Genomic DNA, 16,725 nt, shown 5'->3' with positions numbered 1-16,725 from the left:
TTAAGTATCTGGTATGTTCTTTAGGCCAATCGAGGCAACTAGAATGAAGCACAAATCCTTTTTTACGTGGTTGTTAATTTGGGTCCAGACTCCATATTCCCAAGCATACCCCGACTGGACTACTTCTTACGACTTCCGGCTTTTCTGAGAAGAGTCGAAACAGAAACACACTTGAAGGGTCTTTACCATTACTTTTATACTCCTCCTCGTGGAAAAATTACGTCGTATTTCCTTTTAAAAAAGACGATCAAGCGCTTTAGGCTTTCATTTAGTGCGTTCGCCTTCGCCTTTCATGTGAACGTGGGTGTTTGGTTCCAAGTGACGTTCCATTCATCATACTGGGGGCGCTTACTTCTTCCTGTGTACAAATTACCCGCTTTACGCGCCGTCATCAATACGCATCGACTTCCAAAATAACGTTATAGCTTGGAGTTTCTTTAAGGTGAGCTTTAAGTCGATAAAGAATCGAAATGTGTTTCGAAATGAGAATGCAGGTCTGCTATACGTTGAATTTTCTTTCTTACTGCTTCTTGCTTATACCGGAACAAGCAACTTACATTTCATCTGTCACGTCGCCATCGTAATGGAGTGCACTTTTCTGGAGTGTTCTCGAGTTAGGATTTGATAGAGAGTGTAATGCACGGGTCACACTAAATATACTAAGTTGCTGAGATTAAAGGTCTTCCTCCTTCCAAATCTTAAGATACTTTGCAAACACAAGAAAACGTATTTGTCATGCATATAAAGTACACGTTATAGTATATTTGGAGCTCGATCTTGAGGTGACTGCGTTTCCTTTGGTTAAATTGAATTGTAGGCTGATTTTCTGAATGGTTCATGCTCCACTTAAGAAAAAATCTGGAAATCTTAGAAGAATAGATTCTGTTTGAAATGATTAAGAATAAGGTATTCTTGAACAAAAACAATGGATAGTGCATGATATGTCAGTTTCAAAGAGACAAAATCAGGGTGTCATGAGCTTTTAATAGAAATAACTGTTTTGTTAGCCAAAGAAAAGAAAAGATCTGTTGTCATTACTTGATGACATCTACGTGGAAATCTAGTTTGGTGAAGTCACTGTGCGAAGGGTGCATCAATTAGGCTCTCTAGCTATGTCTCTTTAATCCATTTCGTAGTGAATATGCGTTCGAATTTCCATGAAGATTAACCCGGGAATTTTTTTGGAACACAAATTAAAGGATTTAGAGGTCATCTATCGAGTTTCTTTTATACATAATATGAAAGCAGTAGAACTCATTTACTCACATAAGATTTGTCACCCTATCCATTCAGAGGTAATGGCTCAGTGAGCCAGGAGAATGGTGGAAATTTGGAAGGAGATGAAGGTAAAGGCGTTGCCTTGTGGCAAGGAGGTTGATCGAGCTTTCAAAGTTTCCTAACCTGCCTAAGGGAGGTTAATTGTAGAAATCAAAGAAGAAATCCAACTTAGTGCAAATATTTCCTCATTTATTTAATCTGAATCACTTTCACCCATTGGTATGTACAAGGTTGTATCTCTACCCCCTTGACATACAGCTGACACTTGAAATAGTGAAGCCTAGTTAGTACTGTTATCACTGAATTATGTGAATTACCATATATACCTGTGAATAGGCCACACTTTTTTGACAAAAAACCACCTTGAAAGTTTGCAGTGGGCCTACTGGTACATGTGAGTACAACAGTTCAGAGCTCATTAATATGCAAAGTTACCCAACACAATAATCAACAAACTTCCTAACTTATTCATAGTTTTATTCAATAAGCACCAACAGCAAACTTGTCATCTTCATTAGAAAGTATCCAATCAGTTGACAAGGTATGCCAATTGTGGGTTTCCAGGGGTTTCTATACATATATCCTCATATATCGCTTTCCATTTTATTGCTGCAAGTTGTTGTTCCACCCATTTTCTGGTTACTTTTGGCCTGTGCAACAGCTGAATCCTTGAATCACAAACAACACAAGAAATGTTCTTGATAACATTTGCTCTATTCTCTTTGCATGTAGAGGGGTTCATTTCTTTCAATACAACTAACCTAGTATGTAACCATGGTAACTTGCATGTTGCACCTTGTCAAAGAATGAGAGCAGCCAAGTCAAGCTCATTTTCCAAGAAATCATAAAACCAAAAGCACCAACAAGACCTCAGAGATTGATGAAAGCAAATATCGGGGTATTTTTGGAAACAGTGACAATGAAAGGGACTTTGAAGGGTTGTAGTTTCTAGATAGTGGAACAGTACTCCTTTGTAAATATTTCTGACTTTCTGCAAATGTCCCCACCTACTCAAGAAGATGGTTTTTTCTTAGAGAAGTTGTTTTGTTGTCAAATGAGAAATTAGAAAAAGGTATGGTATGTAACCATGGTAACCACATGTTGCATGTTGTCAAAGAATGAAAGCAGGCAAGTCAAGCTCCTTTTCCAAATAAATAATGATACCAAAATCATCAACAAGACCACAGAGATTGATGAAAGTGAATCTCGAGGTATTTTTGGAAACAGTGACAATGAGAAAGGGATTTTGAGGGATTCTAGTTTTTAGATGGTGGAATGGTGATCCTTTCCAGTTTTCTGCAAACGTTCCCACTTACCCAAGACAGTTTTCTTTCTTAGAGAAGTCTTTTTGTTGTCAAATGAGAAATTGCAAAAAGAAAGAGTTGTGTCAACTTTTTGGCTTGATTGTGCTTTGTTACTGGCAACACTTTTTTTCCTGAGATTGGGTCAATAGTTCATAGTGCAGCCTAGACATGGGTGTGGCCTATACATGTTATGCTGGAAGCCAGTCAATTATTTACAAGTGAGAAATCAGGAAAGCTAAAAATCCAGATCTGACAATTGTTTATTACTAATCTGATTGATCTAAACTGATAGGAAATTGATTTTGATCGACAATGGCTTACAAGAACAAGCAAATAAGAGAGTTACCTTATGGTGTTCTTTACAAACTGGCAAAACTGCTAGACATACCTGGACCAACAAACTGGAAAGCGCTTATTGGTGTCATGCCAAGTAATGCGTATAAACCTGAAGATGTAAGTATAATTTATTCTTACTAGAAATCTTGAGAGGGTCCTTTGTCAAGAAAGGGACCCAAGATAGATGTATAGTGTTATTCATGAGAAAAACAGAAACACAAGTGGACTAAAAGAAACCTTTTAATCAACTCTCGGTGATAAAAGGTACAAAACCGGAAAGCATGGCCTAAGAGTTCTGTTGCCATGGTAGCAGTGAAGTAGCAGTGAAGTAAATATTGACCGGAAGTAATAAACTAGAAAAGATCACAATGATATGGTTATAATATCTAGGGGATACTCAAAAAAAGGTATATTTGGACTTCTTTGTATAATTATGGTTAAGTCAGTGAGAAAAAACTGAAAGGCAATTTTGAAAGTACAGATTCAGGTGCAGAAGAAGCATTATGCTCCCACACTGGATGATGATGATGATGACGATGACTTTATTTAAATTCTGATGAAAATGAGGCTTGTTAGGCCTCTAGCAATAGAGATGCTAATATACCGAGGAAAAATATATGAATATAAATTACAGAGTTTAAAAATAATATAAGCCTAAATATATTAAATAATGGGATTCTGATTATGACTGGGTCAGTGAGGTTGGAGTTGAGTGAAGACATCACAGATAAAGCAATTGAAAAACTGCTAGAAGAGACAGGTGGTGAGAATTGAGACACCTCTACTTGATGTGGTCAAATATTATATCTTATTAACCAAGTGCGAGGGCCGTACTGGGAGAATATCGGCCTGAGGTCTTGACAGTACAGATCAAGCGCAGCAAGGTCTGTACAAAAAAGATCAAGGGCCGATATTCTTCCAGTACGGTCCCGAGCAAGCTTGGTTAATAAGAGATTTATTATACAACTGAAGTTCAAAGGGATACAAGCTAAGTGTGGTATCATTCGGGACCATATGGGACAGTGCCCGGTCCAATACTGAGAGAATATTGGCCGGCAATAGAGCATTTTGATTGGTTGATTTTAGTTATTAGCCCTCTGACTGCCCGAGTCGTGTAATAAACTGTTAAATTGAAAGACTGAACATTTCTATTGTCACATCTATTTTCTTAGTAAGTGTCGCCCTAAAATAATAGCTACATTTGAGGCATGAAAATTAGTTATCACACACCCCTGGGAGCCATAGTCCAGCTGACCACTGCCAACTGACTCTTTAATATCTCAAACCAATACAGCCTAGCATTATACGTAATGTAGGCAACATACAGTATTATTAAAAAACAGTTACAAGCTTAGTAAGACTCTTTGCTGACAGTCTTAATAAACAATATATAACCAACAGAGTGTATGTTATCAACTCCAGCAAAGGGTTGGGTTGGAACTGGGGCTCAAAAATACACATCAGCAATGGCGGACAGCAAAACAGTAACTGATAAAATATACCAAGCATGTGACTCAAAAACAAACCCTCGCGCCCAGGCCAGAGAGGTGTGTGAGAAAACATTTTCCACTTATTTCATTCCTCAGCCAGTGGAAAATACAACACAAGCATGTAGTGCTATAATTTTTTTAGTGACCTATGGTATATAAATTGCAGTGCCTGAGTTTCTGTTGGTCATAATCTGGTTTTGTCTCTTTTAAAATGTTAACTAATTGTCTCTTGTTAGGTGTCAACATTTGAAATGGCAGGGATGAGAATGAGTGGCAGCCCCTCAATGGATTTGTTGACTGACTTGGGGCGGAAATGCAAAACTGTTAAAGCACTTGTAGTATGGTTGAAAAAAATTAAAAATGCTCAAGCCCTGGACATCTTAGAATATGAAGGTAATATAACCACAAAACATGAGTGGATGAGTGACAATTAATAAACAACTGATAAAAAATCCACAAATGAATGAACAAGTGAAGGGTTTAATGAGCAAATGAATTAAGAGGAATGAATGAATGAAAATACAAATAAATGAAAACTAAATGAATGAATGAGCAAATGAAACAAACTATCACATGAACAAATGCACGAATATATAAATGAACAAAAAAACATGTACATGTTTGCAGATATAAAAGATGTAAAGAAAGAAGGAAAAAGTTACTTGACAGGAATACAATTCACTCTTGTATGCAGACTTGATCTTTAACCTCTGACTACTCCAAACGAAAGCGAATTTGTGACAATAATGTAGTAATTTTTTAGTCAGTTTGCGTGATGATGTAGCTTAAAAATAAAACAAATAAACTGGATATAGATAAAAATAAAATCTGCAATATAAAAATGAAATCTGCAATGGGCTGCTAAGCAGAAAGTACTTAACAACCTGACAAATTGTTCTCAATGCAGAGGAGGTGAATATCCAGGAACATCCGTCATCACGGCCAGTTTGTGCTGGTGCAAGTGTGACCTTCAAATGCAAAGCTACAGGTTACCCTTCCCCAGAATATTTGTGGGTCAAGGATGGTGTTGAGGTTCCTGATGGATTAAATGAAGAACTAACATTAGATTGTGTTAGACCGGAAGATAGTGGAAAATATAAGTGCATCGTGTCCAATCGATTGAGTATGGAGGAAAGTCGTGAAGTGGAGTTACAAGTCCATCCATCACCTGGTATGTCTGTGATGATTGTTACAAACCCTAACTTAGAACTACAGCTGACTTCTCCCTAGCTTTTAGTAAGAACTTCAATTACTCTCCTCGTGAGAATAAGGGTCCTGATCATTTTTGATGAACATATGGGCAGTATGCCTGTTTTTAAAATAATTATACTGAATGGTACCTTCATCATGAGTTTGTCAACATTTAGTGAGGATGGCAAAGGATTTCTACATGATGCATATCATGGCTTGGCCAAAATTAATATGTTACACATTAATTTTACCGAAGAGCAAGTGCAATCATTGAGGAGTGATTTGCCTCCTAAAATAGATGCGAAAACCATAAGATTTCCCAAGACCTTGTACATAAGAAGAGATATCTGTCTACAAATGTTTTCCTTTTATATACACGATGGATGGCTTTTTCTAAAATTCATGAGTAATACCAGATCAGGACCCCCCCTTTGCTAACCTCCTTAAATGTTAAATGTACTCTAGATAGAAATTTCAATTACGTGATTGTACATGAATGCTAATATCCTGCACTTTTTACCTTCTGAAGTAAATGGTTATACTGGACAAGAACAAACTCCACAAGGTCAGTCTCAAATCTTGAACAATCAATTTTTTTGAGGACAGATAGGGGGTTTCATTACATTATTTAAATGGGAGGAAGGGAGGGATGGGTCAAACCTTAGGGGAATAGGCAGGTGAAAAATCAAAACTAAGTACTGGTTAGTACTTAGTGAGGTAAGCAATGTTATGTCCCATAGAAAGGTAGTCAGCTACTGACTCATTTGTATCAACCAACTTAAGACTGATAAAAGCTCTTGATTTTTAAACAGACTCTCTTTGTCAGCTTCAAATAGGAAATGTATGGAGAACAGAAGGGAGAATATGCACGTTGATGTTAGGGTTAAGTGTAATACTGATGAGATATATGTTACCATAGATTGCATTTAAGCTTACTGTTGTTATTATACATTTTATGTTTTGCCGTTGTTATTTTAAATTTGAAATATTTCACTGGAATAGTTAGTTTGACCTATGATTGGTCCAGGTGTTTCTTTTCCTTTTGTTATTCAAACTTTCTTTTTTTTAGGAATTAGCATATATATACATATATATATATACCAGTGTATTTTGTTTTCTCTCTCTGTTGTTGTAACGGTTTATTTGGATGCGAGCAGAATAAAAAAAAGCAGAAGTTTGTTTTAATCGTGTAAAACTTCACTTACCACTTTCCCAAACTTAAACACCAAAGTCAATGTTAAGTCAGGTTCATTTTTCTCCAGGAAAGTATCCTCCTGAAATCACACGTCAACCACAGTCCTGCATTGTACTTGTTGGTATGGAATTCAGCCAGGTCATTGAGGTGAAGGAAGGACCAGTGAAATACCAGTGGTATAAAGATGGCTTTATGCTTGTGGGGCAGACAAGAGCAGAGTTAACTTTCCAGCCATTCCATTATCGACATGAAGGCAACTATTGTTGTAGGGTGGAAAACAGTGCTGGTGATGCCCTCAGTAACACAGCATTGTTACAAGCAGGTAGGTCATACTTACTCATACTTTCATCGATATGAAGCTTGTGAAATCTTCATAATTATCTGCTCTTTCTCAGTATATCTGTTCTCATAACCTATGGAAAATTTCTCTTGAAATGAATCTTGAATCTATTTTAAACAGTCACTTCCAGTGTAGTGTAATAAGGTGGTTTTTGATAAAAAAAAAAAAAAAAAGAAAAAAAAAAAAGAACCCTTGTCTGTCCGCTCACAGGCAAAGTATTGTTTTGGCCCAGGTATCTCAAGCTACTTGATCAACAGCTGTCTATCTCTTCAATCTTTGATAAGTACACACACAAAGAATTGAAAGTAATCAATTAACTGGAAAAAAATCACAGGGTAAACATTCCATGTTCTTTTGTTGTAAGATTTTCTTATTAATACTTTCAAAAGCTTTTATTTTGCAATACCCTATACTTAAAAAGTGCATAAATTGATAATTAAGTTAATGATTTTGAGGATTGAATTAACTCTTTTGTTATCTGTATTTGCTTTTAATAACTTCCAGGAAGGCCAGATGATCTACATAGAGCTCAAGCTGGTATGATTTTAACCTAATTATTTTTATTACTTATTGGGATTTGTGTCATAATTTTAAGTAACAATCCAGTGGAGACCTCCTTGCGTAACTGACCTATTCTCACCTATCAGCAATTGCAATACACCCATTTGTGAGAAGTTTTCATTTAATCTTCTCTGTGAGTTTAGGCCACACTTTTGTTTCCAAGAACTGAAACCCAATGACCAAAAAATGATCAAACAAACAAAAACAGTGTCTGTATAGTGTAAGCAACAGCCATCATCCCATGGTGGAATTAGACCTGACAGGTATATATATATGTGCACAAAAGGCAGATTCTGATTGGTTTATTGATCCTCTAACAATGAAAAAAGTTTAGAGAAAAAATTATACTCAGTAGCAGTGGTGGAGAAGGAAAGTGTCCCTCATGCTAGACAATCACGTGCACATGGCATGTGTTTCGGGGCCATTCAGGTTTCGATGTGACTTATACCACATACCACCCAGACAGTTAAATTACGATTTATGTAAAGAAAATTACATATGAATCAACTGATATTATTTTTGGCCATTCATAACTTGACAGTGATTCCCAGATCTGCTGAGCTCACACAGAAAGGTGAGTAAACTATTTAGTTTTATGCGTGTTAAAAAATATTTACATATAGTTAATATGCAGTTATGTTTTATTTGATGGTCGTATTGGTGTGTCACAGGTATATTGTGACAGGCTATAACCGTCCTTTTCTTTCCTTTGCAAGTGCTCAAAAGCAACACTTTTTCGACAAAATTATTAATTAATATTATATTGTTACAATATAAATGTTTTTGTATGTATACAATATGATAAATACAATTATGATTAAGTGACTTTTCTTAGTTTCCTTTCATTTTTAACAAATGCAGTGACTTAGCAGTACTGTGCAATTTTAATGCTGAAAGAAAAAACAAATAGAAATAGATGTTGATGATCATTGTGGTTCTATAATTAGATAAATGAATGTTGAGTCATTTGTCTTGTTTGACTTCCTTCAGCTGCTGACAAAATCGCCTTAGTCATCGGCAACCGTGACTATGTGCGCTTACCTCTCAATGAAAGCCCATTGGTTCACACTTGCAATGATGCAAAGATGCTTGCCTCAATTTTACGTACTCGTGAAATGGGTTTCAAGGTCATCTCTCTCATGAACCTGACACTAGAGGAGATGTATCAAGCACTCAATATTTTTTACAGTCTTCTTGGAAGTGGGGTGTATGGATTGGTTTACTTTGCTGGTCATGGTTTTGAAGAAGGAGGGCAAAACTACCTGGTCCCTGTTGATTCAGTTGGGGATTGGGTACCAGAGGAAGCTGTTTGTGCTCAGCGAATTTTGGATGAAATGAACAGATACCACACAGAGTTGATAGTGTTTCTTTTGGACATCTGCCGCAAGAGGTGAGTTCACAGCTAAGTCATAGCCTGTTACTCATAGCAGAAACTTCTAGCTTTGTGTAATGCATTTTCACTGCATTTTCTCATAAATTAAAACACTTAGTCAACAGTCAATAGTATTGGAGGATACCGTAGGTAGCAACTGAGCTACAGATCATCTCAAGGTACCTCTCAATGCAACACTCTCAAAGCAAATAAAGAAGGAAAGTAATTAGAGGGAAAGCATATTGCAATACCCCCACAAATCTCCCTCAAGCCTCGCTTTGAACTTAGTGGATACTGCAAAGTTCGAAAGGTAGAGGTTAAGAGAGCAATTTTTACTGGCCCTCAAGGCTGAGGAGGCTGGGGTTTACTCAACTGTAGTTGTAGTAGCATTACCCAAGTTAACAGAGTGTATATGTTGTAGTTCAATTTTATCCTTGGTTCAAATTTTGTTTCCCTTTTTGTCGAGCACTAATTTATCATGATTTCTTCAATCAGTGTGAGTATTGTTACATATCTGTAACTCTCTAAATCTTACTACTGAGTAAGTTTGCATTTTTACACCTTGTGATACCTGTTCTCAAAACCTCTAAACCTTGTTTGCTGCAGCATTGGTACTTAAAATAAAGAAACCAATGAGGGAACAACCTTTGGTGGTTGGAATAATGGGCAAAATAAAAAATACCGTGATGAAAGAACTCCAAAAAACACCGCGCTATAAATACTGGCATGTAAACTTTTGACCTTGTCACCTGACAACGACTAGCAGTATAGCAGTACTGTTGAAATGTTGCAGTCAATAAAATAATGTTCATAGCCTGACTCTACATTGTGAGTCAAATGATTAAACATTCAGTTATCAGCAAAAACACGATGAACATCAACATTTCTTATAACATTCATGGGGCACTTGAGTTCTAAGAACAGTGAAGAGGTCCATGGTAGTAGAATTTCCATGTTGATCCCCTTTGCTTGATACCAGTTGCATATAAAAGCCCATCTTGAGCTAATGATATTGTCTTGAAACTATGATCATTGTTTATCTTTAGGGCAAATGCTGAGAAAAATTTTGTCATGAAGAGTTATGAATTTCCATACAATGCACAGGCAGTAATGGGGTTTGCCACGTAAGTAAAACCAATCTACCATAGAATACAGAACTCTCTTGACTGAGATTTGTAATTATAATATGGTACAGTATTTGCCAGTATTAAATAATTGTATTTATGGTATAGTTCTTTATGGGGTTTAATTGGCCAGAGACAGAAGGTATAGACAGCGACCAATGCAGTAAAATGCTGTAATTACATGATTATAAGCCACTGGTCATTATAGTCTCCATCAGTATTTAGGGCACCATTTGATTATTGTTGTAAAACCAGAACCAATCACTGGCAGTGGCTATTCAGAAGAAAGGAAAATACTTGTACCGGTGTTTCAAAAGGAAGTTTATGTCCAAGAATGTAGATATCAGGGATTTGCTAGAGAAGGCGGACAAGGCACTCTACACAAAAAGATCAAAGGACCCCGAATGCCCGTTTTTCCAGTTTTTACCTAAGAAAAAGAACATGAGGTACAATCTTAAAAATACGTCAGTCTCTGTCCCTAGAATCCACACTGAAAGGTTTAAGAATGTTTTTGGTAATGGGATAATTTTTAAATAATTATTATGACATGTAATAGTTTCCCTTGTGAGTTTATGTCGTAACTTAGGATATGTGATTTTATCTTAAGAAATAAAGATTATGTTATGTTATGTTATGTTTGTAAGAGCCAATGAGAACTCAAAGTAAAAAACAAAAAACTGTCTGAAGCGGGATTGACCAATCATAGTGCGAAGTAAAGGAAAACCAATGCAATCTTGAATTACTTTCAACACTCAATTAATATTTGCTCTATTTTGCTCTCTGTAATTTTCATTATTTACATTACCATAACCTATCTAAGAAATGGATATGCTCGTACTGTTAGATTAATGGTGTCCCTTTTCGATCAACAGATGTCCTCAGTCTGAGGCTTATGAGAGAAGACAAGACCCCAATGGCATGTACATGAAACACCTGCTAAAGTATGTCATGAATGACTGTAAAGTTGAGGATGTCTTGCATCAAGTGGCAGCAGGTAAGAGCTGAAATTAAACTACATGAATGATAGGTATATGTAACGTGACAGGCAACTTCCAAACTTTGTCAGATACTTTGGACGGTCAAAGGAAAAATAGACAGCAAGCAATTTCAAAGGAACTTATAAAGCTCATTAATAATGAATGTTGAGGCATGTACTCAAAATCTGTTTTTTTTTTTTTCCAGTTCCACCTCTAATACCACCCTAGCTACCACTGAAGCTCGTAGTTTTAAATTATAGTCATTTTGAGCAATATACTTTTCAGATGTTAGTGCAGAGGTAGAGAGAAATGAGTTGGTGGAGAGACAACGTCCACAGTTTCACTCTACCACCACAAGACAATACAGCTTGCGTGACCCAATTCACAAAGACAAATTGTACTCTGAAAGAGAGAAGTCGTGGCTTGAAATACACCGTAAGTTTATATTAATCAATGATGAAAGTGAAATGTTAACAGGCCAGAGCACTTCTGACCTGGATGGCTGTCCCATACACTGTAGCTGTTGAATTCAATTTAAAAATGAATTTCAGGTCAGATTTTGAAACAGTTTGATTTGTGTTCTGGCTGCTATGTTCTGGGTACATCTCTATGGTCCTTAAACAAACAAAACCATGTAAATTGTTTTTAACAAATCCAGGATGCAGCTTATCTGTTACAACTTGTGGAAAACACACTGCAAATTTGCGTTTAATTTAATAACATTATTCTCTGAAAATTTGTCTTTTTCACAAACTGACAAGAACTTCACAAAAAGAAACAAGTATAGAAGTTGATCATTGCTTTCGCAAGTTTAGTGCTTCCTAAATGCTGTTAGCTTTGTTTATAGGCATATTAAGTTTATATTTCTTGCTGTTGAGGGGTGCTAAAATTTTTTTCTTTAATACTTTAGACCTTTTACCGTAACTGGTTTAAGGTTGCTGTAGCTTTTACAAGCAGTTAAATGTTATCATTTTACACTAGAATCATTTTAAACTACAGCAAATGTTTTAGATAATAAATTTTGGTTGGAAATGTAAGGCAATATAAAACTAAAGTTTTCATAATTTGTAAGTGTCTGGTAGTAGATCTTCCACAGTTCTGTGTGATTGTCACACATGGTTTGACACCATGTAAATGGAGAGAATGTTTTTAGGCATATGTTAATATTGATACTTTGATTGTTTCATTCTGTATACTTAGAGCTATATTCTCTTTCTCAAATGTGTACAGATCTCCCTCAAAAGCGAGAGATAGAATGTGAAGCTGGCATAAAGATAGAAATCCGTTTTGAACACCAGAACTGGCTGTCAAATGCAATTGTTTTGTGCCTAAGGGTTATTGACTTAGGAGAGGCAAAATTCTGTGATGTGGGCTTGATGCTGGAGTGTCTTCCACAGGTAAAGTTCAACATTTCAATTTTCTCTTTGTTGTCATTGTACGCAACTTTTGTTTATTAATGTATTGATCGAGTTGAATGATTAAGAAGCTAAGTTATCATTAAATTTTTTATATTTTACTGAAGCCCAGGGAGAACTAAGGACCAGCTCCTATTTCCATTATATTTATAGCATATATATGGAGGTATCACATTGTGCCCACTACTATGTATCACAAAATCTACTCAAAAATTTTTTTGACAACTCTGTTTTAAATAATCTTTTCCTTTGTTTCATCAACTCCCATTTGAGTCCATTTCTGATTATTTTTTGGCATTTTGGGTACATGAAGATAGTATCTTTCAGCAATGCCATCCTTACTAAGAGTATTGAACTCTTTTGTTTGTCAGTTTGTTCCAATCAAATATTCTGTATTTTAACTAATAAGATTTTCAAACAAAATTTCTTTTCACTTTGCTTACTGTTGCTCCTCAAAATTTTATGGCAATAAAACGCATGACTTTTATAATTATTGCTTTGTTTTATGATGTAATGCATTGCTGTATTGACCCTCACTAGTGGATTTCAGTGAAAAAATTGCAGAAATTGAAGGTTGTAATTAAATTAGGGCTTCAATTTTGTTTGAACACAGTCATGCCTCTTAGATACCACTTGGGAACTACTCCTGAATAAGGTGAAAATTAAAAGCACATGTTGGGATAAGATTAATGATCAATTTGTTAGTATCCTAATTGTCATTCTGCTATCAATTTTAATCTAAATCATAAATTATTTGTGAACAATGATTTTCAGGATTGCCAGAGTCTTTACTTCCATCCGACCACAACCAACATAATGAGACAGGTTGTTCAGGTAGGAGATCCGAATGAAAGTTCTAATACAGGTGGCCTTTATCAACATACTGGTGGATATATTAGTGAACCTGGTTGATTAATATGTTAGTTAGTAGTTGTTTGATAAAATTGAAGCCTGTTGCTAGCAGTCTGTGGCTGCTTTTAAGACCTCTAGGTACAACCTTATCTTTTTTAATTTTCAACTCCAAATATTGTGTTTGTATTATTCCGATTCATTCACTCAACTCTAGTTATCAGCTCATATTCTGAGTCACCGTACATGGAAATGCTGTGCACCAACTGTTGCAGTGCTGAAAAAAGACCTCTTACGTCCATGTATTCAGACTGTGAGGGGGCTTAAATGTTTAGTTTTTTTCCCAATTAATGGCCTGTTATGGAAGAAGTTATTAAAACTCCTATTTTACCACCATAATCTGAGTTCTCAAGCTAATTAATTAAAGCAAGTCTCACTCTTTCTATTCAGCCTACCGACACGGTTGCTCGAAGCCTGCCTCAACAGCACAATGGACCCTCTCAAAGTCTTGCTGTGGAAAAGATTAGTGAAATTTACAACATTCAGAGACTCAAGGTGAATTACAGTGTAATTAGTTTTACCATCATCTTGTATTAAAACTTGCTGTTTCAATTGATAAAATTTGACTTTAATTATTGGTCTCTTTCCTTTCCCTTGTGAGATATCTGCAAACTTATACCCCAAATCCTAGGTCGTATTCATTGTGGGTGTTCCAGACTGAAGAAAATAATGTTGAAAGAACCCAACCTGAGAACCAGCAGGGAAAGGACTCAAGTCTGAAAAAACTAGTCCAGATTGAGTCTTATTGATTGATGTGAAGTAATTATGTTGGTTGGCTTATGAATATTTTACAAAATACTGTAGTCTTGAATTCTGTTTTCTAGGATGTAACTATATATGTTAATGATCCATTTGACATAAGGAATTTTAATGCAGTGTTTATTTATTGAATTCTGTTTGATCTCAAAAATGATTCTTTTCTTACCAACAGGAACCACTGGCTTTGACATTGATTATTAAGTACATCCTTAACGGATCTGGTGAGGAACGAACAAAGCACAGGGTCGAGGTGTTCAATTTCAAAGAATTTGGAATTGCAGCAGCATTTTACAAGGCTAATTATCAAAAGGAGTGAAGTGTCAGATGTTAAATAATCCTGCTTTTCACTGAATTGTTACAGTGAGGACATTACTTTTTAAGTGTAGATAGCATTAGATATTGTGGTCGAAATTTTTACTCAAGACAGTTCACCCCACAATATTGCAAAAAATACTTGAGCGATACTCAAAACTACTCCAATAAAATTTTAACCCCTTGAAACTTTTGAGGTAACATATTACTCACTTTAACACTGCCCTCTCTTAAATGTTGTCCCAGATTTAATGTCAAGGATGGGAGAAAAAAATTGAGACAATGGCTGTGCAGCATAATTATACTAAAGCATTCCAGAGAGAAAAGAAACAGAGTACAGATTGTCACTTTAAACACCATAGCTAGAAAGTTTTACCCAAAGAGTGATGCATTTGAGCTCTACCCATTTCATAATTTAGGGATAAGTGTTATCAGTGATTTAAGGTTTATGATTTGGAATAGCCCTCAAGAAAATCTGGTACCCAAATGCTAAACATTAAAGTAAGTAGATGTAGTGTCAGAGGATTGTATGATTGATTTAAAATGGCATTTTCTTTTGGAATTATGTGCCATTGTGGGGATATTTAAACTAGAAAATTCAGAATTTGAAAACCAGATAACTGTTGATGTCATTCACTTAACCCAGTCGTACATCAACCTTATTGTATATTCTTTGTCAATATGAGGCAGTTAGAAAGATTGTGTTATTAATCCCCAGATAGAGAATGTGGGGAGAAAGTAGGGGTTAGGGAACCTTCTCCAGAATGTTTCTTACATTTTTTTTTTTTTACTTAATTAATATCACTTTTTTGCAACAAATTAGACAGGGAGCATATGTACCCAATTATTCTCTTTAGGAGAGAAGGTAAGGTAAAGTCTGTTTTCGGGCCTAGTGGCCCATTGGGCCGGTGCTTAACTCCGGTTTCTGTAGCATAAAGCGACTAGGAGTATTTCTACTCCCCCCTGGATGTGATGCCAGTCCATTGCAGGGTTACCCCCAGCATTAAATTGCCAGTACCCATTTAAACACCTGGGTGAAGAGAGGCGCTGTGAGAGTAAAGTGTCTTAACTACCTAAGAACACAACACAATGTCCCAGCCGGGGCTCGAACCCGAACCACTCAATCCGGAGTGGAGCGCACCAACCATGAGGCCACCATCACTTTTTTGCAACAAAGTAGGCAGGGAGCATATGTACCCAATTATTCTCTTTAGGAGGGAGCAAGGAACAAATTTATGGACTGATCCAGTCTAATCAACGTGTAAGATTTACATCTGAGCTGGTTTCAAGTGGCCAGTGAAGTCACCCACAAGAAAGTTGTGTACTAGAAACAGAAAATTAAACCAAAATCATTCAATATGATTTTCAAGTATGAAGTGATGTATGCAATGATTAATTTAGTGCTCTAGATTTGCTACCTTAAACAATAAGTAAATGCTAAGTAAGAGGACAATCAACACAGAATGCTTTATATCATAAGCATAAATTCTATTCATACAAGAATGCATTGTGCAACTTTCACTGTCATAGAAGTCCATAGTAGCAGTAGCAGTGAGTCATACGACTTGGGTTAGAATACATGATAGAAAACAAAATTGTTGATTTTATTAAAGGTACCATCAAAAAGAAAGATATCTAAACCTGTGAAGGGATTTCATAATAGAATAGTAACCAGCCAATCTATAATAATAAAATAAGTCCAATCATCTTAGATTGAAGCATTGCTCTCATCAATTATTCTTTCTACCTACTTAAATACAATTATATAGCAATTATAAAAGTGTAGCTCAAGTGCAATAGGATTTAATATTTGATCTGTTGTAAGTAGTTGCAGGTTGATACGAAGTATGCATAATGTGGCCATAGTAGTATTGGTACTGTGTTGTAATAAAATTACTGAGACAAGAGTTTGACAGGTCAAGCTGTATGATTCAACATCAATCCAGGCAACCCATGGGCATTTGACTACTGTCCATGCACTGGGGTGGGGAACTTGAACCTTACCTGAGTGGGATGGGGAATTTGAACCTTTGGAATACATTAAAGGGGAGTCAACTCTAGAAAGAAAATGCCATAGAAGAATATTATTTTCAAATTGTAGAATTATGCTTTCAAGTGAAAAACCAAACTGTGGCACCAAAAACTCTACAGCATTGGTGGAT

The 16,725-nt window shown here is 36.0% G+C and overlaps 1 protein-coding gene across 1 annotated transcript; it reads left to right on the top strand.

The window, feature by feature from the left end:
• The first annotated feature begins 131 nt into the window (after window positions 1–131).
• On the top strand, window positions 132–16,470 carry LOC111327225 (mucosa-associated lymphoid tissue lymphoma translocation protein 1). The gene is made up of 16 exons (XM_022931356.2): window positions 132–442; window positions 2,875–3,035; window positions 4,645–4,801; window positions 5,316–5,579; window positions 6,129–6,164; window positions 6,862–7,116; window positions 7,639–7,671; window positions 8,237–8,269; window positions 8,686–9,085; window positions 10,114–10,191; window positions 11,064–11,185; window positions 11,454–11,603; window positions 12,399–12,565; window positions 13,358–13,417; window positions 13,883–13,987; window positions 14,424–16,470. The coding sequence occupies exons 2-16, from the start codon at window positions 2,895–2,897 to the stop codon at window positions 14,565–14,567; spliced, it is 2,145 nt and encodes a 714-aa protein (XP_022787091.2). The 5' UTR covers window positions 132–442; window positions 2,875–2,894; the 3' UTR covers window positions 14,568–16,470.
• The last annotated feature ends 255 nt before the right edge of the window (window positions 16,471–16,725 follow it).

The sequence above is a fragment of the Stylophora pistillata genome, chromosome 4, assembly GCF_964205215.1.
Source record: "Stylophora pistillata chromosome 4, jaStyPist1.2, whole genome shotgun sequence".
Classification (NCBI taxonomy): domain Eukaryota; kingdom Metazoa; phylum Cnidaria; class Anthozoa; order Scleractinia; family Pocilloporidae; genus Stylophora; species Stylophora pistillata.
Note: the sequence above shows the minus strand (reverse complement) of the source record. Positions and strands in the feature narration are given on the sequence as shown.